Raw genomic sequence first — 25,259 nt, forward strand, 5'->3', positions numbered from 1 at the left:
AATAGTGAAGAGACTACATTTAAGCCTTTCACTCTGATGATCTTTCACTCTGCTTTTCAGTCTTGGTGAGATAATTAGATATGATTGCCAGAGACATATGCAAAGGCAACCCAGGGCACATGAGACTTCCAACCGGCATTGAGCCGGTCCCCCCAACCCCCTGCTGCCTTGGGGAAGGAACAGGAGGCTGAGATTGTGGCCAGAATGCCACATGGGCCTGGTGGTGGACGGGTCACTGGCTCCTCCTACTAGCACCAACCATGGTGAGTAAAATATAAATCTTTACTGAGATACCATCTTCATGGCCAGAACTTACATAGCACGAATTATGCAGGTATATAAAAGATAACAGAACAATGTCTTCAAACTACCAGAGAAAAGTCACTGAAAACTTAGTCGAGCTATAATGAAAGAGTGTGGGTAAATAAGATATTATCAGACATACAAAGGCAAGAAAGGTAACTTACCTTCAGACCTTCCCTAAAACAACTAAGAAGGAATGTACTTCGGAAAAAAGTGGACCCAGAGGGTAGTTGTCAGAAACAAGTGACAAGGACAGACACAAGTGTTGCATAGCTGTCAAGCATGGTATTTAATTTTGTGTTAAAGTGTGTAAATCCAAAACTGTAAACAGCTAATCTCATGTTAAAATGGCTGAATCAAATAACTTTGACTTTCTTAGAAAAAATGTATAAGAACATTTTTTTCAGAATTAATGGTATTTACGATTAGAAATACAACAAAGGGTTTTCATACCAATGGAGGACAAAAGAAATATAAAAAGCTTTATCAGCATATGACAAAAGTAGCAAAAGGGAGAATGAGCTATTCTATAAATACCAGATACTTGTCAACCATTGTGGAAAGCAATATGGAGATTCCTCAAAAAAGTAAAAATAGAAATACCATTTGACCCTGGAATCCCACTCCTTGGAATTTACCCAAAGAATACAACTTCTCAGATTCAAAAAGACATATGCACCCCTATGTTTATTGCAACACTTTTTACAATAGCCAAGATATGGAAGTAACCTAAGTGTCCATCAGTAGATGAATGGATAAAGAAGAAGTGGTACATATGCACAATGGAATACTATTCAGCCATAAGAAAGAAACAAATCCTACAGTTTGCAACAACATGGATGGAGCTGGAGGACATTAATCTCAGTGAAATAAGCCAAGCAGAGAAAGATAAGTGCCAAATGATTTCCCTCATTTGTGGAGTATAACAACAAAGCAAAACTGAAGAAACAAAATAGCAGCAGACTCAGAGACTCCAAGAAGGAACTAGTGGTTACCAAAGGGGAGGGGGATGGGAGGGCAGGTGGGGAGGGAGGGAGAAGGGGATTGAGGAGTATTATGTTTAGTACACATGGTGTGGGGTATCAGGGATCATGGGAAAAAACAGTGTAGCACAGAGAAGGCAAATAGTGAATCTGTAGCATCTTACTACACTGAGGGACAGTGACTGCATTGGGGTATGAGTGGGGACTTGATAATAAAGGTAAATGTAGTAACCACATTGTTTTTTCGTGTGAAACCTTCACATGTATATAATAATACCTTAATAAAAATTAAAAAAAAAACAAAGAACAAAACAGCATTAGACTCACAGACACTGAGAAGTGACTAGTGGTTACCAAGGGGGAGGGTAGTGGGAGGGAGGAGGAGAAGGGGGATTGTTGAACCACTGTGACGTACATTTTATAAAATAAAACTTACAAGAAAAAAAAAGATACTTGGTATTAGGGTCCAGCTCCTCCCAGTTGCCTGAAATTATCTTGGTTTCAGCATTAAAAAGCCCTGTATCCCAGAAAATCCAAGAGTCCCAGGCAAACCAGGAAGGGTGGTCCCCTACCTGGTAACCAAATCCATAAAAATAGACTTATATTCTATATTGTATTATATATAAAACTCAATTTCCACCACCCAAAATAAACCCAAGATTAATTCTAGTGGCTTAAAGGCCTACTAAATATGACTAGCAAAGAAGAAATACAGGATAATATATTTCTGATCTTGGTATTGGGAAGAACCACTTTTAAAAAGAAAAAGCAAAATCTGTAAAAGGGAAAGATTCACAAAATGGGCTATTTTAAATATAAAAATGTGTTTGATAAGAGAACTAAAAACATTCCACACAGAGATTTGTACATATCATTACAGCATGATTCATACGAACCAGAAAGTGGAGCCCAAATGGCCATGAACTAATGAACGGATAAACAAAATGTGGTATATCCATACAGTGGAACATTGGTCAGCCATAAAAGGAATTCAGTACTGAAACCACTAAAACATAGATGAACCTTGAAAACATTGTGCTAAGTGTAAGAAGCCAGACACAAAAGACCACATATTTTATGATGCCATTTATATGAAAAGTCTGGAATAGGTAAATTTATAGACAGAAAGTAGATTCCTTGTTGCCTAAGGCTGAGGAAATAGGGTGAATGCTAGTGTATGCCAAGTTGTTTTTTGGAGAAAGTGTTCTCAAATCATGGTAATGGCTGCACCAACTGTATAAATATACTAAGAAACCATTGATTTGTACCATTTAAATTGTGAGTTGTATGGTATGTGAATTATCTGTTAATAAAACTGCTTTTATAATGTCTAGCCAAAGATAGCAGAAATAAAATGACAGATAAAGCAAGCCAGGAGAAGGTAATTACAATGCATTTAGCAAATAATTCAAGTGTAGAACATATAAAGAACTTCAGGAGGCTGATGAGAAAATAATGACCAAGAGAAAAACAAGCAAAAGTTAATCAGCTTGTGCTCCCACTAACAAGGATCAGTTATGGAAGTTAAATATATGCCCTTCTAAATATAACCCCATGCCCTGGAGAAAAGTCCTGCACACAGGCAAAAGGAGATGTGCATGAGAGGATTCACGGCAGCCTTAATGTGACTAAGAAAAACTGAAAATGCCTTAAAGTTCACAGACAACAGCATGAATGATTCATCGTGTTAGGGTTACAAGGCATTGCCATATGACATTTAAATTCATGTGCTAGGCAAAAGAAAACCAAAGTGAAAAACAACCCATATTGTAAAATAATGTTTTTGCCAAGTTAAAAAATATGTGTATTTATGTTTGTATATTTATGCATAGGGAAAGAGAATAGCAGAACTCTGACTGGTAATGATAAACAACAAATTAAGGATGTTGGTTATCTCTGGGGCAGATAGAGGGGGAGATGGGATGGAACAAAGTACACAGCAAACTTCAAGGGTTTCAGTATTTAATTTCCTTGATTTTTTTTTCTTTTTGAGGTTTGTCCATGTTGATAATACTTAGTATAGTCGATTTTTAAGAACGGTAAATGGCAATGTGTTTTCTAAGCCCTTGTATTATCCATCTCAAAATTCTGCTTCATGGCCTTCTGGCATTTTGTTTTCAGAGTCATTCAGATTCTTGACCTGTTGAAAGTGAACTCTTTTTTTTTTTCCTTTCTAGAAGATTGAAGAAAATTTTCTTCTTTATAACTCAAAACTTTACCAAACTATATTTAACCATAGATCTTCTTTCACTGAATAGTCCTTAAACATGGTGAGCAACTGTTCTGGCTTCTAGCAACATTTTCTCATTCTACTGTAACAATAACAGTAAGCTCAGGTTTAAGAAAATTGACAGAAAATATATACTTTTTGAAGAACACATTATCCCCCCTAAGAAATATTCCTACTTTTAAAAAATGAGACATGGAAAATGTCAAATCTTAAATAAATATTGCTCTATTTAGTTGACAAAATAACTTCCAGCTCTTTTAGGATCCTTTGTCAAATTCAATCCTTTCTGTTTCTTTTGCTTTTTCGTACCCACTGTGTAGTAATGTTTTCTGCTTACAAAAGAAGCCTAGGAAACCAGGCAGTACTGATGCTCTTGCAGAGAGAACACCACCCAGGTGCCTCTCAAGTTTTTTTGTTTGTTTGTTTTAAGAAACCATTATTTACTGAAAGTTTTTAAACCTGACTTCATGAAAGCAGTAAGTCAGCAGAGTTCCTGCATTTCTAGCAACTTTGCATTCAAAGAAAAATAGAGTTACACACACATACACATAACTACTGAAAATTCATAAAGCAGAAGTGCTGAAAATAGGCTGAAAGACTTATAAAATGGTGTAAGAGTGTTGAGGAAAGATACAATAAAACAGAAAAGAGTACAGTAGCTATAGTAACATAAAGCAAACTCAATGATAAAAATCCATTTTGATATTAATGGGAAACCAAAGGCATTTCCGCTAAAATCAAGAACAAGACAAGGATGTCCACCAACTCCTCTACTGTTTAACATGGCATTTAGGTATCAGTCAATGCAATGAAACAAGAGAAAACAACTTGGGGCAAGTGGTAGAACTCCCCCTGTTTGCAGAAGATATAAGAGTATATCTGGAAACAGAATTGTTGCTAAACTGATGCAAACACAAAAGAACTCAATAAAAAGAAAGATGTAAAATAAATATAAAAATAGCCTTCAGAATGGGAAGAACTCTTATGATTCAAAAATAAAAGATAAACCAATTTAAAATGGGCAAAGGATCTGAGCAGACATGTCTCCAAAGAAGATGTACAAATAGCTAGTAAATACATGAAAAAATGCTCAGTGTCATTAGCAATTAGCAAAATGCAAATCAAAACCACAGTGAGATGCCACTGCATACCCACAAAAATGGCTAGAATAAAAAAAATCAACAGTAATAATTGTTGACAAGGATGTGAAGAAATTGGGTCTTTCAAACATTGCTGATGGAAATAGTGTGGCCACCTCAGAAAACAGTTTGAAACTTCATCAAAATGTTAAAAATGGACCTACCATATCACAGCATTTCCACTCCTATGTGTCTATCCAAGAGAAATAGACATCCACACAAAAACATGTATATCTTCACAGTCAAATTATTTGTAATAGCCAAAAAGTGCAAATAAACTGAATGTCCATCTACTTGAAAATGAATAACAAATCGTGATATACCTATTCAGTGGAGTATTATTAAGCTATAAAAAGACCAAGGTATTGATACATGCTGTAAAAATGGTGAACCTTAAAAATGTTATGCCAAGTGAAAGGAGCCAGTCACAAAAGATCACATATTGTATAAGTCAAAGTAAGGCATATAGAGAAGTGGATTAGTATATGTCTGGAGCAGAAAGAGGTGGGATACAGGGGAACAAGAAATGATTCCTAAACAGTTATGGGACTTCTTTTTGGGATGATGAAAACGTTCTGAAATTAGGTAGTCACGATGGTCGCACAACCTTGTGATTATGCTAAAAACCACTGAATTGTACCATTTGCACAGGTGACTTTATGATACATAAATGATGGTTCAACAAAGCTATTCAGTAAGTAATAGCCTTCAAACATACAAGTATAACCAGTTAGAAGATGAAAATTCCATTTATAGTAACAACAAAAATACTTGTAATAAGTTTACAAAGAATGTACAAAATATATATGAGAAAACAAACTCTTGAATGATACACTAGACTTGGATTATACACTCCCCTGGTTTTCTCTTAATACTTTTGCATGTGTATATAGATAAAACGTCCATTTTGACTTGAAACACAGTCTGGAGAATGTATACTACTTTCAAAGTACATGAAAGAAAATGAAAACCCCCAACATTCCTGAGAACCCAAATTTACTACTTTCTAATGGAAAGTTTTGATGAAAATTATTTTTCTAAACGTAAACTCTCCCTCAATTAGTGTAGACCACAGTATTATAAATGTAATTTGTTTTGCTAATACCGTGGTATCATACTCTTGGTTTTCTTCAGGAAACCAATCAGCGTGCATTTTTTCAAGAAAAGAAACACATTCTACTAGGCAAATCTGTAGTTCTTGTTAAAATATTTATAAAAAACCTTTCTTGATACAGGATGATCTCAACTGACGTGTCTTGTTTCATACAGTCTCACGATTAGAAGCCAAGAGGAACAGAGACACAGGATGGTGTCCAATGAACTCAGAAGAGATAACCTTCCAACCTGTGAAGAAAGGTGAACTCTCCTGTTGTGTAGCCCACTAAACTGACAGAAATGCCAACCTTGTTATTTATTTTTTTGCATTGTACATTTCAATAGAACACACTTCTCATGATGTGGCATCTCATCTTCACTATGCAGAATTTCTTTTCACTCACTGTGTGACAGGGAGAAAATTCATTTCCATTATTATTCTAAGCTCTGCTGATCACATATATAAATTGATGCTACTTGACAAAACATACTACTAATTGTATTTTTATAGGATATACTTTTTAAAATAAAAGGCCATAACCAAACAACACGGGGTTTTCAGGAACGTTTTAAAAGTCCATTTCTTTTTAACTATACATGTATTTTTTTAAGTATTTTGAAAAAAAGCTGGGAAAGAACCACATTAATTATTTTCCATATTGTCAAATTTTAAAATTGTCTTTTCCTTCCTGTATTATCTGATTTACTTTCACTTACATATTCTTATGCCTTTCCTTGGTATTATGTCTACAGAATTGCAGACAATAGATATCCTAACAGCATTGTTCAAATAGGTTTTGTATTAAATTGCTTATTTTGGAAGGGGAAAAAAAACAAGTACTTAAATACTTTTTTTCATCCTTTATCTTACTTATCTTACCCAGCTTTTCCAAAATCTGGGTAGCATATTAAAATCTTCAACAGTTTATGAGTTTGTTAAAAACAGATTTTATCTTATATTCCAGTATATTGTACCTGAAGCTTTGAGGCTATTATATTTTGGAACCAGAATGCCCACATCTAGCCCTGGCTGCACCCATCCTGCCAGTGATCGTGAGCACTATTCCAAGTAGCCACATTCTGCCTCAGTTTCCTTATGTGCAAAATTGAGGGTAAAATAGTCTGTTGTAACTGTAAAGCCAAAGAAGGATTTCTGTAAGTATTGAATTGGACCAGAACACTGAGAATCGAGCCAGGCAAGAGACACACAGTCAAATGTATGTTGGCTACTATTTGTTCTCAATCATATCCAATAATATAAAATAACTCTTTATCCAGTTTAATGCCTTTTGCTTCCATTTCTAGTTAGATATTAACATTATTCTTATTTGCCTTTTCCTTATAGATCTTTGCTTATGTGTTTTTAATTTTTTGCATTTTTTTTATGTTTCCTGGAAATAGCATAGTATTAGAATTTGGCCTAGGTTGAGCCTGTGTCTCTAAATGGGTAGTGAGAATCCAATTATATTGGGTCTGTTATTTTGATGATTACCTACATTTAATATTCTAGCATATTCTTTGATTGCTTATAAAACCTCCTAATTATTTCCTTAATTTTTGAGTATTTATTTTTCATTATTTTTGCTGTAGGAACTGTGCTCTAAAACTTTCTTTAGGTTCTTCGGTACTATGAAAGTATATGCTCAATCTTTTTAAATGTACTACTGATTACATTTTTCAAAATCATTCTTTAACATTTATTTCTTAAATTGACAGGAGTAAAAAGATATCTTTTAAATCCTCATATTTAAGGAACATAATTAAGTGTACTTTATTAAGCCATGTGTTTAATTAATCTCCTAAAAAGAATCCAGAATTTTTTTAAAATTTATTTTTATTTATGTTTAGTAGGCTCTCCCCTACCCCAAGACCTGCCCCAACAAACCCCATTGCAGTCACTGTCCATCAGCATAGTAAGATGTTGTAGAATCACTACTTGTCTTCTCTGTGTTGCAAAGCCCTCCCCTTTCCCCCACCCGCCACATTATACATGCTAATCATAAATACCCCCTTTCTTCTTCCCCACCCTTATCCCTCCCTACCCTCCCATTCTCCCCAGTCTCTTTCCCTTTGGTAACTGCTGGTCCATTCTTGGGTTCTGTGATTCTGCTGCTGTTTTGTTCCTTCAGTTTTTCTTTTGTTCTTATACTCCACAGATGAGTGAAATCATTTGGTATTTGTTTTTCTCTGCTTGGCTTATTTCAGTGAGCATAATACCCTCTACCTCCATCCATGTTGTTGCAAATGGTAGGATTTGTTTTCTTCTAATGGCTGAATAATATTCCATTCTGTATATGTACCACTTCTTTATCCATTCATCTACTGATGGAAACTTAGGTTGCTTCCATTTCTTGGCTATTGTAAATAGTGCTGCGATAAACAGGGGTGCATCTGTCTCTTTCAAACTGGAGTGCTGCATCCTTAGGGTAAATTCCTAGAAGTGGAATTCCTGGGTCAAATGGTAAGTCTATTTTGAGGAACCTCCATATTGCTTTCCACAATGGTTGAACTAATTTGCATTCCCACCAGCAGTGTAGGAGGGTTCCCCTTTCTCCACAACCTCACCAACATTTGTCGTTGCTTGTCTTTTGGATGGTGGCCATCCTTACTGGTGTGAGGTGATATCTCATTATGGTTCTAATTTGCATTTATCCAATGACAAGCAATGTGGAGCATCTTTTCATGTGTCTGTTGGCCATCTGAATTTCTTTGTTGGAGAACTGTTCAGCTCCTCTGCCCATTTTTTAATTGGATTATTTGCATTTTGTTTGTTGATGAGTGTGAGCTCTTTATATATTTTGGATGTCAGGCCTTTATCGGATCTTTCACTTATGGAATTATTCTCCCATACTGTAGGGTACCTTTTTGTTCTATTGATGGTGTCCTTTGCTGTACAGAAGCTTTTCAGCCTGATGTAGTCCCACTTGTTCATTTTTGCTTTTGTTTCCCTTGCCTGGGGAGATATGTTCATGAAGAAGTCGCTCACATTTATGTCCAAGATATTTTTGCCTATGTTTTTTCCTAAGAGTTTTGTGGTTTCATGACTTACATTCAGGTCTTTGATCCATTTTGAATTTACTTCTGTGTATGGGGTTAGACAGTGATCCAGTTTTGTTCTCTTACATGTAGCTGTCTAGTTCTGCCAGCACCATCTGTTGAAGAGACTGTCATTTTCCCATTGTATGTCCATGGCTCCCTTATCGAATATTAATTGACCATATATGTTTGGGTTAATTTCTGGAGTCTCTAATCTGTTCCACTGGTCTGTGGCTCTGTTCTTGTGCCAGTACCAAATTGTCTTGATTATTATGGCTTTATAGTAGAGCTTGAAGTTGGGGAGTGAGATCCCCGCCACTTTATTCTTCTTTCTCCGGATTGCTTTGGCTATTCGGGGTCTCTGGTGTTTCCATATGAATTTTTGAACTATTTCTTCCAGTTCCTTGAAGAATGTTGTTAGTAATTTGATAGGGATTGCATCGAATCTGTATATTGGGCAGGATGGCCATTTTGACGATATTAATTCTTCCTAACCAAGAGCTTGGGATGGGTTTCCATTTGTTAGTGTCCTCTTTAACTTCTCTTAAGAGAGTCTTACAGTTGTCAGGGTATAGGTCTTTCACTTCTTTGGTTAGGTTTATTCCTAGGTATTTTATTCTTTTTGATGCAATTGTGAATGGAATTGTTTTCCTGATTTCTCTTTCTATTGGCTCATTGTTAGTGTATCGGAAAGCTACAGATTTCTGTGTGTTAATTTTGTATCCTGCAACTTTGCTGTATTCCGATATCAGTTCTAGTAGTTTTGGGGTGGAGTCTTTAGGGTTTTTTATGTACAATATCATGTCATCTGCAAATAGGGACAGTTCAACTTCTTCTTTACCAATCTGGATTCCTTGTATTTTTTTGTTTTGTCTGATTGCCATGGCTAGGACCTCCAGTACTACGTTAAATAACAGTGGGGAGAGTGGGCATCCCTGTCTTGTTCCCGATCTCAGAGGAAAAGCTTTCAGCTTCTCGCTGTTAAGTATGATGTTGGCTGTGGGTTTATCGTATATGGCCTTTATTATGTTGAGGTACTTGCCCTCTATACCCATTTTACTGAGAGTTTTTCTCATGAATGGATGTTGAATTTTGTCAAATGCTTTTTCAGCATCTATGGAGATGATCATGTGGTTTTTGTCTTTCTTTTTGTTGATGTGGTGGATGATGTTGATGGATTTTAGAATGTTGTACCATCCTTGCATCCGTGGGATGAATCGCACTTGGTCATGGTGTATGATCCTTTTGATATATTTTTTAATTCGGTTTGCTAGTATTTTATTGAGTATTTTTGCATCTACATTCATCAGGGATATTGGTCTGTAATTTTCCTTTTTGGTTGGGTCTTTGCCTGGTTTTGGTATTAGAGTGATGTTGGCTTCATAGAATGAGTTTAGGAGTATTCCCTCCTCTTCTATTTTTTGGAAAACTTTAAGGAGAATGGGTGTTATATCTTCTCTGTATGTCTGATAAAATTCCGAAGTAAATCCATCTGGCCTAGGGGTTTTTTTCTTGGGTAGTTTTTTGATTACTGCTTCAATTTCTTTGCTGGTAATTGGTTTGTTTAGATTTTGTGATTTTTCCTTGGTCAGGCTTGGAAGGTTGTATTTTTCTAGGAAGTTGTCAATTTCTTCTAGGTTTTCCAGCTTCTTAGCATATAGGTTTTCATAGGACTCTCTAATAATTCTTTGTATTACTGTTAGGTCCATCGTGATGTTTCCTTTCTCATTTCTGATTCTGTTGATGTGTGTTGATTCTCTTTTTCTCTTAATAAGTCTGGCTAGAGGCTTATCTATTTTGTTTATTTTCTCAAAGAACCAGCTCTTGGTTTCATTGATTTTTGCTATTGTTTTATTCTTCTCAATTTTGTTTATTCATTCTCTGATCTTTATTATGTCCCTCCTTCTGCTGACTTTAGGCCTTATTTGTTTTCTTTTTCCAATTTTGATAACTGTGATGTTAGACTATTCATTTGGGTTTGTTCTTCCTTCGTTAAATATGCCTGGATTGCTATATAATTTCCTCTTAAGACTGCTTTCACTGTGTCCCACAGAAGTTGGGGCTTTTGTGTTGTTGTCATTTATTTCCATATATTGCTGGATCTCCATTTTAATTTGGTAGTTGATCCATTGACTATTTAGAAGTGTGTTGTTAAGCCTCCATGTGTTTGTGAGCCTTTTTAATTTCTTTGTACAGTTTATTTCTAGTTTTATGCCTTTGTGGTCTGAAAAGTTGGTTGGTAGAATTTCAATCTTTTTGAATTTACTGAGGCTCTTTTTGTGGCCTAGTGTGTGGTCTATTCTGGAATATGTTCCATGTGCACTTGAGAAGAATGTGTATCCTGTTGCTTTTGGGTGTAGAGTTCTATAGATGTCTATTAGGTCCATCTGTTCTAGTGTGTTGTTCAGTGCCTCTGTGTCCTTACTTGTTTTCTGTCTGGTGGATCAATCCTTTGGAGTGAGTGGCATGTTGAAGTCTCCTAAAATAAGTGCATTGCAGTCTATTTTCTCCTTTAGTTCTGTTAGTATTTGTTTCACATATCCTGGTTTCTCCTGTTTTGGGTGCATATATATTTATAATGGTTATATTCTCTTGTTGGACTGAGCCCTTTATCATTATGTAATGTCCTTCTTTATCTCTTGTTACTTTCTTTGTTTTGAATTCTATTTTGTCTGATACTAGTACTGCAACTTCTTTTTTCTCCCTATTGTTTGCATGAAATTTCTTTTTCCATCCCTTGACTTCAAGTCTGTGCATGTCTTTGGGTTTGAGGTGAGTCTCTTGTAAGCAGCATATAGATGGTTCTTGTTTTTTTATGCATTCAGTGACTCTATGTCTTTTGATTGGTGCACAGTCCATTTACATTTTGGGTAATTATCGATAGGTATGTACTTATTGCCATTTCAGGCTTTAGATTCGTGGTTACCAAAGTTCCTGGTTACTTTTCTTACTATCTAAGAGTCTAACTTAACTCACTTAGTATGCTGTTACAAACACAATCTAAAGGTTCTTTTCTATTTCTCCTTCTTTTTCTTCCTCCTTCATTCTTTTTTTTTTTCTTTTTTTTTTTTTTTGAGAGGGCATCTCTCATATTTATTGATCAAATGGTTGTTAACAACAATAAAATTCGGTATAGGGGGGTCAACGCTCAATGTACAATCATTAATCCATCTCAAGCCTAATTCTCGTCAGTCTCCAATCTTCTGAAGCATAACGAACAAGTTCTTACATGGTGAACGAATTCTTACATAGTGAATAAATTCTTACATGGTGCACAGAAACTTTCGGTTTTGATCATGCAATATGACCTATAAACAATCAGGTCAAATATGAATATTCGTTTGATTTTTGTACTTGATCTATATGTTGATACCCCATTTCTCCTACTATTATTATTATTTTTATTTTTAATTAAATGCTGAAGTGGTAGGTAGATGCAAGATAAAGGTAGAAAACATAGTTTAGTGCTGTAAGAAGGCAAATGTAGATGATCAGATGATCAGGTGTGTGCCTATGGACTAAGTATTAATCCAGGCTAGACAAGGGCAGCAAGACATCCACGGATGCAGAAGATTTCTCTCAAAGCAGGGGGGGGGTGAGGTTATGAGCCTCACCTCTGTTGATCCCCAAATTCTCACCTGATGGCCCCCCTGCGACTGTGCCTGTCTTAGGTTGTTCCTCCCTTGAGGAATCTTACCCGTCTCTGGCTAACCAGTCATCTTCCGGGGCCATACAGGGAAATGTAAAGTTGGTAAGTGAGAGAGAAGCCATATTGTTTGCAAAGGTTAGCTTTTTACTTCTTTGCAGATTTATGCCCTGTGGCTTCTATGCCCAGCACTTGTCTCAAGGTATCTTTACCACCTGGAGGAATTATGATACTCGGTAAATTCGATATGAGGCACGAATTCTATTTAAGGGTTGTAATTAGGAAGGAAGAAGAAAAGCTATAGATGTAGCATACGAAGGAAACTTGGGAGGATTGATTATTTCTTTGACATATCTTCTTGTATAGTACCTTAAGTATGTATAGGTTTTAAACTACTAACTAATTTGCACACATATATTAACATAATAGGAATACGGTGACATAAACAAAGCAAATCTATAATTACCATCCATCTCCAGTGAAGCCAAGAAAACCATTTAGGCACCCTAGGCATTTGTGAAAATTTATCTATGATATGATGGATATTGTCCAACTGTACTTGAACCATCAGACAAATTAAAGCAGCCCATTTCTGGGATCTGTTCACATCCCATATGTTCTTTTAACCATAGATAGTCTATAGTCATGAGATTATGGAGTGCTACAACTTGCACCCCTCCCAACTCCTGGTTGAGTTCCAATAGTACAGATCCGGTCAAATTCGTTGTCTCACTGTATGCACATGCCAGCCTAGACATCTCCCTCCTCATTCTTATGGCAAGTCCAGGAGATGGTGGGCTGGATGCAGCCACAACCGCAGCATCGTCCGAATCCCTGTGGAGGCTTTTTGATGATCATCCCCCGGCACAAGTCCTCCAGAGAGTGCTGATGCCGGAAGCTCCTCCTCATATCGTATCTTAGTTCATTTTCTGGGTATCCAAGCTAGGCCTTGATCTCCTGCATAGAAACAAACAGACCCTTTGCCCACACTTTGACATGCCCTCTATACCACTGTGCAGAACTCATTGGAGGTCAGCACACAGTAACTGCTTTTTTTTTTTTTTTTTAAATTAAGAGAAAGGAATATTATCAGAAAAGAGTACCTCCATAGCTGATCATCTGACACCCTTTAAGTGATCAACATTAAGGATATTTAAAGCATGCGTTGATCTTTGATTTACCAATAGTTTTATCCTGTTAAGGAGTAATCCCCCTTTTCCTTCTTTCTTTCTTTCTTTCTTTTTTTTTTTTTTAATTTTTAATCTACACTTACATGAAGAATACTATGTTTACTATGCTCTCCCCTATATCAGGTCCCCCCTAACAACCACATTACGGTTACTGTCCATCAGCTTAGCAAAATGTTGTAGAGTCACTACTTGTCCTCTCTGTGTTGTGCAGCCCACCCTCCCCTTGCTCCCTCCCCACCATGCATGCTAATCTTAATAACCCCCTTTTTCTTCCCCCCCCTTATCCCTCCCTGCCCACCCATCCTCCCCAGTTCCTTTCCCTTTGGTACCTGTTAGTCCATTTTTGAATTCTGTAATTCCGCTGCTATTTCGTTCCTTCAGTTTTTCCTTTCTTCTTATACTCCTCAGATGAGTGAAATCATTTGGTATTACTCTTTCTCTGCTTGGCTTATTTCCCTGACCATAATACTCTCCAGCTCCATCCATGTTGCTGTAAATGGTTGGATTTTTCCACTTCTTATGGCTGAGTAGTATTCCATTGTGTATATGTACCACATCTTCTTTATCCATTCATCTACCGATGGACATTTAGGTTGCTTCCAATTCTTGGCTATTGTAAATAGTGCTGCGATAAACATAGGGGTGCATCTGTCTTTCTCAAACTTGATTGCTGCGTTCGTAGGGTAAATTCCTAGGAGTGGGATTCCTGGGTCAAAAGGTAGGTCTGTTTTGAGCATTTTGATGAACCTCCAAACTGCTTTCCACAATGGTTGAACTAATTTACATTCCCACCAGCAGTGTAGGAGGGTTCCCCTTTCTCCACAGCCTCGCCAACATTTGTTGTTGTTTGTCTTTTGGATGGCAGCTATCCTTACTGGTGTGAGGTGATACCTCATTGTAGTTTTAATTTGCATTTCTCTGATAATTAGCGATGTGGAGCATCTTTTCATGTGTCTCTTGGCCATCTGTATTTCTTTTTTGGAGAACTGTCTGTTCAGTTCCTCTGCCCATTTTTTAATTGGGTTATTTGTTTTTTGTTTGTTGAGGCGTGTGAGCTCTTTATATATTCTGGACGTCAAGCCTTTATCGGATCTGTCATTTTCAAATATAGTCTCCCATACTGTAGGGTTCCTTTTTGTTCCATTGATGGTGTCTTTCGCTGTACAGAAGCTTTTCAGCTTAATGTAGTCCCACTTGCTCATTTTTGCTGTTGTTTTCCTTGCCCGGGGAGATATGTTCAATAAGAGATCACTCATGTTTATGTCTAAGAGGTTTTTGCCTATGTTTTTTTCTAAGAGTTTAATGGTTTCATGCCTTACATTCAGGTCTTTGATCCATTTTGAGTTTACCTTTGTATATGGGGTTAGACAATGGTCCAGTTTCATTCTCCTACATGTAGCTGTCCAGTTTTGCCAGCACCATCTGTGGAAGAGACTGTCATTTTGCCATTGTATGTCCATGGCTCCTTTATCAAATATTAATTGACCATCTATGTTTGGGTTAATTTCTGGATTCTCTAGTCTGTTCCATTGGTCTGTGGCTCTGTTCTTGTGCCAGTACCAAATTGTCTTGATTACTATGGCTTTGTAGTAGAGCTTGAAGTTGGGGAGTGAGATTCCCCCTACTTTATTCTTCTTTTTCAGGATTGCTTTGGCTATTCGGGGTCTTTGGTGTTTCCATATGAATTTTTGAATTATTTGTTCCAATTCATTGAAGAATGTTGCTGGTAATTTGAGAGGGATTGCATCAAATCTGTATATTGCTTTGGGCAGGATGGCCATTTTGACGATATTAATTCTTCCTAGCCATGAGCATGGGATGAGTTTCCATTTATTAGTGTCCCCTTTAATTTCTCTTAAGAGTGACTTGTAGTTTTCAGAGTATAAGTCTTTCACTTCCTTGGTTAGGTTTATTCCTAGGTATTTTATTCTTTTTGATGCAATGGTGAATGGAATTGTTTTCCTGATTTCTCTTTCTATTGATTCGTTGTTAGTGTATAGGAAAGCTACAGATTTCTGTGTGTTGATTTTGTATCCTGCAACTTTGCTGTATTCCGATATCAGTTCTAGTAGTTTTGGAGTGGAGTCTTTAGGGTTTTTTATGTACAGTATCATATCATCTGCAAATAGTGACAGTTTAACTTCTTCTTTACCAATCTGGATTCCTTGTATTTCTTTGTTTTGTCTGATTGCCGTGGCTAGGACCTCCAGTACTATGTTAAATAACAGTGGGGAGAGTGGGCATCCCTGTCTGGTTCCCGATCTCAGTGGAAATGCTTTCAGCTTCTCGCTGTTCAGTATAATGCTGGCTGTGGGTTTATCATATATGGCCTTTATTATGTTGAGGTACTTGCCCTCTATTCCCATTTTGCTGAGAGTTTTTATCATGAATGGATGTTGAATTTTGTCAAATGCTTTTTCAGCATCTATGGAGATGATCATGTGGTTTTTGTCTTTCTTTTTGTTGATGTGGTGGATGATGTTGATGGATTTTCGAATGTTGTACCATCCTTGCATCCCTGGGATGAACCCCACTTGGTCATGGTGTATGATCCTTTTGATATACTGTTGAATTCTGTTTGCTAATATTTTATTGAGTATTTTTGCATCTACATTCATCAGGGATATTGGTCTGTAATTTTCTTTTTTGGTGGGGTCTTTTCCTGGTTTTGGTATTAGGGTGATGTTGGCTTCATAGAATGAGTTTGGGAGTATTCCCTCTTCTTCTATTTTGTGGAACACTTTAAGGAGAATGGGTATTATGTCTTCTCTGTGTGTCTGATAAAATTCCGAGGTAAATCCGTCCGGCCCCGGGGTTTTGTTCTTGGGTAGTTTTTTGATTACTGTTTCAATTTCTTTGCTTGTAATTGGTTTGTTTAACTTTTGTGTTTCTTCGTTGGTCAGTCTTGGGAGGTTGTATTTTTCTAGAAAGTTGTCCATTTCTTCTAGGTTTTCCAGCTTGTTGGCATATAGGTTTTCATAGTAGTCTTTAATAATTCTTTGTATTTCTGTGGAGTCTGTCGTGATTTTTCCATTCTCATTTCTGATTATGTTGATTTGTGTTGACTCTCTTTTTCTCTTAATAAGTTGGGCTAGAGGCTTATCTATTTTGTTTATTTTCTCAAAGAACCAGCTCTTGGTTTTGTTGATTTTTGCTATTGTTTTATTCTTCTCAATTTTGTTTATTTCTTCTCTGATCTTTATTATGTCCCTCCTTCTGCTGACTTTAGGCCTCATTTGTTCTTCTTTTTCCAGTTTTAATAATTGTGATGTTAGACTATTCATTTGGGATTGTTCTTCCTTCTTCAAGTGTGCCTGGATTGCTATATACTTTCCTCTTAAGACTGCTTTCGCTGCATCCCACAGAAGTTGGGGCTTAGTGTTGTTGTTGTCATTTGTTTCTATATATTCCTTGATCTCTATTTTGATTTGTTCATTGATCCATTGATTATTTAGTAGCATGTTGTTAAGCCTCCATGTGTTTGTGAGCCTTTTTGTTTTCTTTGTAGAATTTATTTCTACTTTCATACCTTTGTGGTCTGAAAAATTGGTTGGTAGAATTTCAATATTGTGGAATTTACTGAGGCTCTTTTTGTGAGCTAGTATGTGGTCTATTCTGGAGAATGTTCCATGTGCACTTGAGAAGAATGTATATCCTGTTGCTTTTGGATGTAAAGTTCTATAGATGTCTATTAGGTCCATCTGTTCTAGTGTGTTGTTCAGTGCCTGTGTGTCTTTACTTATTTTCTGCCCGGTGGATCTGTCCTTTGGGGTGAGTGGTGTGTTGAAGTCTCCTACAATGAATGCATTGCAGTCTATTTCCCTCTTTAGTTCTGTTAGTATTTGCTTCACATATGCTGGTGCTCCTGTATTGGGTGCATATATATTTAGAATGGTTATATCCTCTTGTTGGACTGAGCCCTTTATCATTATGTAGTGGCCTTCTTTATCTCTTGTTACTTTCTTTGTTTTGAAGTCTATTTTGTCTGATATTAGTACTGCAACCCCTGCTTTCTTCTCACTGTTGTTTGCCTGAAATATGTTTTTCCATCCCTTGACTTTTAGTCTATGCTTATCTTTGGGTTTAAGGTGAGTTTCTTGTAAGCAGTATATAGATGGGTCTTGCTTTTTTATCCATTCTATTACTCTATGTCTTTTGATTGGTGCATTAAGTCCATTTACATTTAGGGTGACTATTGAAAGATATGTACTTATTGCCATTTCAGGCTTTAGATTCGTGATTACCAAAGGTTCAAGGTTAGCTTCTTTAGTATCTTACTGCCTAACTTAGCTCGCTTATTGAGCTGTTATATACACTGTCTGGAGATTCTTTTCTTCTCTCCCTTCTTATTCCTCCTCCTCCATTCTTCATATGTTGTGTGTTTTGTTCTGTGCTCTTTTTAGGGGTGCTCCCATCTAGAGCAGTCCCTGTAGGATGCCCTGTAGAGGTGGTTTGTGGGAAGCAAATTCCCTCAGCTTTTGCTTGTCTGGGAATTGTTTGATCCCACCATCATATTTAAATGATAGTCGTGCTGGATACAGTATCCTTGGTTCAAGGCCCTTCTGTTTCATTGCATTAAGTATATCATGCCATTCTCTTCTGGCCTGTAGGGTTTTGTTGAGAAGTCTGATGTTAGCCTGATTGGTTTTCCTTTATAGGTGACCTTTTTCTCTCTAGCTGCCTTTAAAACTCTTTCCTTGTCCTTGATCCTTGCCATTTTAATTATTATGTGTCTTGGTGTTGTCCTCCTTGGATCCTTTCTGTTGGGAGTTCTGTGTAATTCCATGGTCTGTTCGATTATTTCCTCCCCCAGTTTGGGGAAGTTTTCAGCAATTATTTCTTCAAAGACACTTTCTATCCCTTTTCCTCTTTCTTCCTCTTCTGGTATCCCTATAATATGAATGTTTTTCCTTTTGTATTGGTCACATATTTCTCTTAGTGTTGTTTCATTCCTGGAGATCCTTTTATCTCTCTCTATGTCAGCTTCTATACGTTCCTGTTCTCTGGCTTCTATTCCTTCAATGGCCTCTTGCATCTTATCCATTCTGCTTATAAATCCTTCCAGGGATTGTTTCACTTCTGTGATCTCCTTCCTGACATCTGTGATCTCCTTCCGGACTTCATCCCACTGCTCTTGCATTTTTCTCTGCATCTCATCCCACTGCTCTTGAATTTTTCTCTGCATCTCATCCCATTGCTCTTGCATTTTTCTCTGCATCTCTGTCAGCATGTTCATGATTTTTATTTTGAATTCTTACTAGTTAGGTCTGTCTCCCTCTCAGGTGTTGTCTCTGTGATCTTTGTCTGCCTGTAGTTTTGCCTTTTCATGGTGATAGAGATAGTTTGCAGAGCTGGTACAAGTGACCGCTGGAAGAGCTTCCCTTCTTGTTGGTTTGTAGCCTTTTCCTGGGAGAATAGCGACCTCTAGTGGCTTGTGCTGGGCAGCTGTGCGCAGACAGGGCTTCTGCTTCCTGCCCAGTTGCTTTGGGGTTTATCTCCGCTGTTGCTGTGGGCTTGGCCTGGCTGGGGCTGTTCCTCCAAAATGGTGGAGCCCTGTTGGAGGGGGAGCGGCCAGGAGGCTATTTATCTCCGTAAGGGGCCTCTGTGCTCCCTGCTGCCCAGGGGGTTAGAGTGCCCAGAGATCCCCAGTTTCCCTGCCTCTGGTCAAGTGACCTGTCCTGCCCCTTTAAGACTTCCAAAAAGCACTCTCCAAACCAAAACAACAACAGCAACAATGAGAGAGGGAACAGAAACAATGGAAAAAAAAAAAAAAAAAAGGAAAAAACAAGCGATTTTTTTTTTTTTTTTTGTCCTCAGGTGCCGGTCCCAGGCACCCGCTCACTGGTCCTGCTGCCCTGCCTCCCTAGCACCAGGGTCCCTGTCCTTTCAAGGCTTCCAAAAAGCACCCACCCACCGGTCCCGCAGGGAAGGAACGCTCGATATTCTTTGTCCTCACGCACTGGTCCCAGGCACCCGCTCACCAGTCCCGCCGCCCTGCCTCCCTAGCACCGGGGTCCCTGTCCCTTCAAGGCTTCCAAAAAGCACTCGCCAAAAAGAGAGAAAAAAAGGGGAAAAACGCGCGATTTCTTCCGTCCTCAGGTGCCGGTCTCAGGCACCCACCCACCGGTCCCACAGGGAAAAACGCGGGATATTCTTTGTCCTCAGGTGCCGGTCCCAGGCACCCGCTCACCAGTCCCGCCACCCTGCCTCCCTAGCACTGGGGTCCCCGTCCCTTCAAGGCTTCCAAAAAGCGCTCGCCAAAAAGAGAAAAAAAAAAAAAAAAAAAAAGGGAAAAACGCGCGACCTCCTCCATCGTCAGGCACCGGTCTCAGGCACCCGCCCGCCGGTCCCGCAGGGAGAAACGCGGGGTGTTCTTTGTCCTCCAGCGCCGTTCCCAGGCACCTGCTCACCGGTCCCGCCACCCTACCTCCCCAGCAACGGGGGCCCGTCCCTCTAAGGCTTCCAAAAAGCGCTCGCCAAAAAAAAAAAAAAAAAAAAAACTGCTCCGGTTTCTCTCCACCCGCCGGGAGCCGGGGGGAGGGGCGCTCGGGTCCCACCGGGCCGGGGCTTTTATCTTACCCCCTTCGCAAGGCGCTGGTTCCTTGCAGGTGTGGATGTGGTCTGGATGTTGTCCTGTGTCCTGTGGTCTCTATTTTAGGAAGATTTTTCTTTGTTATATTTTCATAGCTCTATGTGTTTTTGGGAGGAGATTTCCACTGCTCCACTCACACCGCCATCCTGGCTCCGCCCCCCTCCTTCATTCTTTATATAGTATCAGATTCTATATTTTTTCTCTATCCCTTGATTGGCTTTGGAATAGTCAATTTAATTTTGCATTTTCCTCGCAGTTAGCTGCTTCACCCTCCCTTCCATGATTTTCCTACCTCTGGTGACAGCTATCCAACCCTAGGAACACTTCCATCTATGGCAGTCCCTCCAAAATAGACTGCAGAAATGGTTTGTGGGAGGTAAAGTCTCTCTGCTTCCTCTTATCTTAAAATTGTTTAATCCCGCCTTCAAATTTAAATGATAACCTCGCTGGATAAAGTAATCTTGGTTCCAGGCCCTTCTGCTTCATTGCATTAAATACACCATGCCACTCCCTTCTGGCATGTAAGGTTTCTGCTGAGAAGTCTGATGTTAGCCTGATGGGCTTTCCTTTGTATGTGATCTTATTTCTCTCTCTGGCTGCTTTTAGCAGTCTGTCCTTATCCTTGATCCTTCCCATTTTAATTACTATGTCTCTTGGTGTTGTCTTCCTTGGGTCCCTTGTGTTGGGAGATCTGTGGATCTCCATGGCCTGAGCAACTATCTCCTTCTCCAGGTTGGGAAAGTTTTCAGCAGCTACCTCCTCAAGGACACTTTCTATCCCTTTCTCTCTTCTTCTTCTGTTATCCCTATAATACAAATATTTTTCCACTTGGATTGGTCACACAGTTCTCTCAATATTCTTTCATTCTTAGAGATCATTTTTTATCTCTGTGCCTCAGCTTTGTATTCCTCTAATCTAGTTTCTATTTCATTAACGTCTATCTCCTCCACTGTATCTAATCTGCTTTTAATACCCTCCATCGTGCTCTTCAATGATGGGATCTCTGACCTGAATTCATTCCTGATTTCTTGGATATCTTTCCATACTTCCATTAGGATGCTGATTATTTTTATTTTGAATTCCCTTTCAGGAAGAATCACAAGGTCCATATCATTTAAATCTTCTCGGGAGTTGTATTAACAATTTTACTCTGGACAAGGTTCCTTTGTTGTTTCATGGTTGTATATGGCACCCTCTAGTGTCAAGAAGCTGTATTCTGGAGCTGCTGAGCCCCTGAAGCAATGTCATGGGTCTCAGGGAAGCTGTACTGGGGGTAGGAATGAGCTGTTCTCTGCCTCCTGGCTCCTGCGCCTGTCTCCACTGCCTGAGCCAGTGGGCCGGGCACACAGGAATAACTTTTTGTCCCAGAGCAGCCCGATATGGATCCCTGGTTTCCACAAGTAGCTGGAATCCCAGTCTCCCCAAGAACTCTGCCTATATTAACTTTCCAACCTGGTAGTCATGTGATTCTCATGAAAGCACCATAAAATGTAGGTTTGTGCTCCCAGAGCAGATCTCCAGAGCTAGGTATTCAGCAATCCCACACCTTCCACTCCCTCTCTGCTCCGTTTGTCTTCCTCCCACCGGTCATCTGGAGTGAGGGAGGGGCTCGTTTCCCACGGAGGCACAGCTCTGGTACGTTATCCAATTCGCTGAGGTCTGCTGTTTTCTCCAGGTGTGCGCAGTCTGATGAGTCCTCTTTCCTGTTGCTCTCTCAGGATTAGTTGCAGCAGTTAAATTTTCTAAAATTGTATCCAGTTTTAGGAGGAAGCCTCTGTCTCTCCTCTCATGCTGCCATCTTTAATCCCCAGAATCCAGAAGTTTTATGTAGATTACTTTAAGGCATTAGTTTTTTATTATCTTTTAAACTTTTTTTGTTGTTTTTTTTTAGGAGAGCAAGTGAGAGGCTTTTATTTAGAGAGTGAGAGGACAGAGCTCCTGGTTCAAGACAGGAGTCCAGGGGTGGTAGTTGTCTAGAGGTTTTATAGGCCCTTGAGAAACAAAGGCCTAGGGATGTACACCTGCTAAGTGGTCCCAAAATGTTTATCTTTGAAGAGACATTATGTTTCTTATTAGTCTTTCTGGTTATTCACAAGAAATTTACTGCTCTGATTTCCTCCCAGGATAGCAGCTTAATCACTTCAGATTGCTTGCTTTGCTCCCAAGGTGGGCTGAGTTATTGTCTGTTTGTTAAAGAGTATGTTAGAAAGTTAGAAACTTTTTAACTAATTGGGTTTTAAAATGCAATCTTAATTTCAAGCTGGAATCCTTCCTGTTTTTAGTACATTGTTTTGGGCTTGCATGCTACATTGTCTATGTTGCAAATCATTTGTTCAGGGCTGGAGTATGAAAAGCAGCAGCTGGGTAAAGTCAGAAAAATAAGCTGGGTCCCACAGCAGGCCAAAGCAAATCTCACAATGGATTATCTTACTTTGTTTTTTCCAGAGACCGTCACCCTGCTCTGTCTAAGTCCATGGTCCCTGTCTCATTCCCCCCTTTACAGATGGAGACCCTAGCTACTGATAGGGGAAAGGGGGCGATGACAGCTCTGGCTGCTTCATGTTGACAGGGCAATCAGTAAAGGGTGCAGTTAGGTCTCCATCACTGGTCAGTCAAGAGAGCCTTGGGAGATGGGCATTTTCATCCTGGGTTCCATTTCCTTTAGTGCTGCCATTTTATGGCTTTAAAAGGATTTATAAAAACAGTTCTATATTGTAGTAGTCCATGGGACTTCTGGGTCTGACACAGCTTGTACTTGCTTCAGAGGTCCTGCAGTGAATCAGAGACATTTTGTGAATAATTTGTACTGTACACACAACACTCAACTTTAATTATAGTGCAGATTTCACCCTGTGCTGCTGTTAAGATGTCTAGTGCCATTCTATTCTGTCTAACTGCTTGGTGCATTAGTTTAACCTTATTGTTAAGACCTTTTGAGTAAAATTGGTTAAGTATTTGATATTCCAAATTACATCTTCTAAACCAAGAGATGGTATAAAAATGGAGGTAGGTGATCATAGCAATGAAAACCACTCCTAGTCCACTGATGTTGGAGACTTAAGAATTTTTCCCAGTGTGGGAAGTTCTTGAGGAGGGAGAACTGCGCTGCACCCCAAAACAAAGTTATCTTTCTTTACCCTCAATAAAATACATTTCCATTCCTAATACTTTATCAAACAAAATACACACCTTTTCTAGCATGCAGAGATGTTTTCCTTATTGTTTTAAGTAGTTTTAATTAGGACTTAAAACCATTAGAATCTTGTTTTCAGTGAACACTGAGAAGTAAGCTATTGTAAACTGTTACACTAGCATTCTTTAAATTGATACATTTATGAACACATTTTCTAATTTCTGGAAACATGTTGCTTTATAGCACACGTTCTTAATAAGCACAAAATATGTCCACTTAGCAAAACGTTGAGGTTTTAGGTTACCACAAAGATTTTCAAGCCATATATAGGTATACCCTCTAACACACTGTAACACACAATCATTAAGAAGTTCACTTACTACACTTATTTAGTTCACTCATTCTTAACAACCATACTAGATTACCTACAAAATCTTCACTAAACATGACAAAATCAAGCGTCTCTTTAAGCATTCTTTTCTTTTGAAAGATTTAAGCCCGACTATATTGTGAAAGATAAATTTCTGTCTCAGGGAGTCTAGTCTAAAAACCTCCCAATATTTGAGGATTGTTATGAACCTAATAAGTAGAATAGATTTCCAATAAAAGGATTTAAAAAACCACTTTCATATTGCAATAGTCAATAGGACTTTTAAATATTTTCATTCCTTATGGCAAAATAAATTTTGCTGCATAACCTTATTATATTGTATACTTTTCACTGGGGCCAAGCCTCTTTAATCAGAGCATTTGAATTGAGGCCAGGCTTGTGTGCAGAAAATAAGGCACTTTTTTTCAGGGTTTGGGGATCAAATTGCTCCGAACTCTTTAGAATGCATGCCAGAGGCATGTCTGGTTTTAAACATGACGGGGATGCTCCCATCTCTGAAGTTATCCTGGATGAGCCCCCCATAAATGATGCCGGGGTTCTTGTTCGTGGAGTCGAAGAATGAACCTCACAAATGCTCAAGGTAGGAAAGCAAGTGAGAGGCTTCCATTTAGAGACTAAGTGAGAAGACAGAGCTCCTGGCTCATGCCAGGAGGGGACAAGAGAGTACCCTAAACATCTTTTAAAACATTATCTCTCAAAACTAATTTTCCTAGTTAAGATAGAAACTTTGTTTCATACAGAAAACATTTTTCATGATGGAAAGTTTTAATACCCACTATAAAGGAAAAATCAAGCAGTACAAAAGTTTTACAGGAAAAAGTTAATCTACCTCTAATTCCAGACCTTATCCCAATCTCCAGATATAACTGCCATCAGCAGCAATTTTCTCAAAAGGATTTTCTATGCATTTTCACACAATTGTACTAAATGGGCTCCATCAGTATATACTGAATCTAATTTTGACACCAAACTTGAATCTATTGCTTAAATATCTATGTTTGATTGTTTTCTCTGCTAACGACACTCTTTAATGTGTTTTCTCTGGCCTTGAGCTTGTCATTCATGTTTCACTACTGGGTCGGCTATAATTCATCTGCAGGTAATAATTTCAAGAAAGAGACATAGAATTTACAGTTTGAACCTTTGTATATGTGACAGTGTATTTCTGTGACCTTCATATAATTAGGGCAAGTTCTTGGGTAGACATTCTTTACTCCCCAAAACTAAATAAAGAGCTTTCTGTTGTGTGTTAGAGTACATGTAAGTCCCTTCTTGGTGTAGAACAACAGATTTTGCATAAATCTAAAGTTTTTGCATTGCTGACCTTCCAGATAGTAAGGAAAATAACAAAGTACCAAAAAAACAAAGAAAAAGCTTGCCAAATCCCTGAGTAGTGACTGCTCAGCAGAGGAAGGAAGGGTTTTCTCTACAGGCAAGTGCAGAGTGGGCAAGTGATGCCCAGATTCAGCCCTCTTCCATGAAAGGAGCCAGGTGGTCGGTCCTATGTCAGTTATGCCTCCT

General features: G+C 38.5%; 1 protein-coding gene across 7 annotated transcripts in view; it reads left to right on the forward strand.

The window, feature by feature from the left end:
• Positions 1-25,259, forward strand: part of LOC108388533 (regulator of G-protein signaling 20) — a 125,115-nt gene that overhangs the window by 79,840 nt on the left and 20,016 nt on the right. For 6 of the 7 annotated variants that reach the window (XM_073229517.1, XM_073229518.1, XM_073229519.1 and 3 more), the window contains one exon: positions 5,925-6,011. The exons of the other annotated variant lie outside the window; for it this stretch is intronic. In XM_073229517.1, the coding sequence (XP_073085618.1) occupies positions 5,925-6,011 (87 nt within the window). The remainder of the gene's footprint in view (positions 1-5,924; positions 6,012-25,259) is intronic. 7 annotated transcript variants of the gene reach the window in all.

Source organism: Manis javanica, chromosome 2 (assembly GCF_040802235.1).
Source record: "Manis javanica isolate MJ-LG chromosome 2, MJ_LKY, whole genome shotgun sequence".
In the NCBI taxonomy this organism is placed as follows: domain Eukaryota; kingdom Metazoa; phylum Chordata; class Mammalia; order Pholidota; family Manidae; genus Manis; species Manis javanica.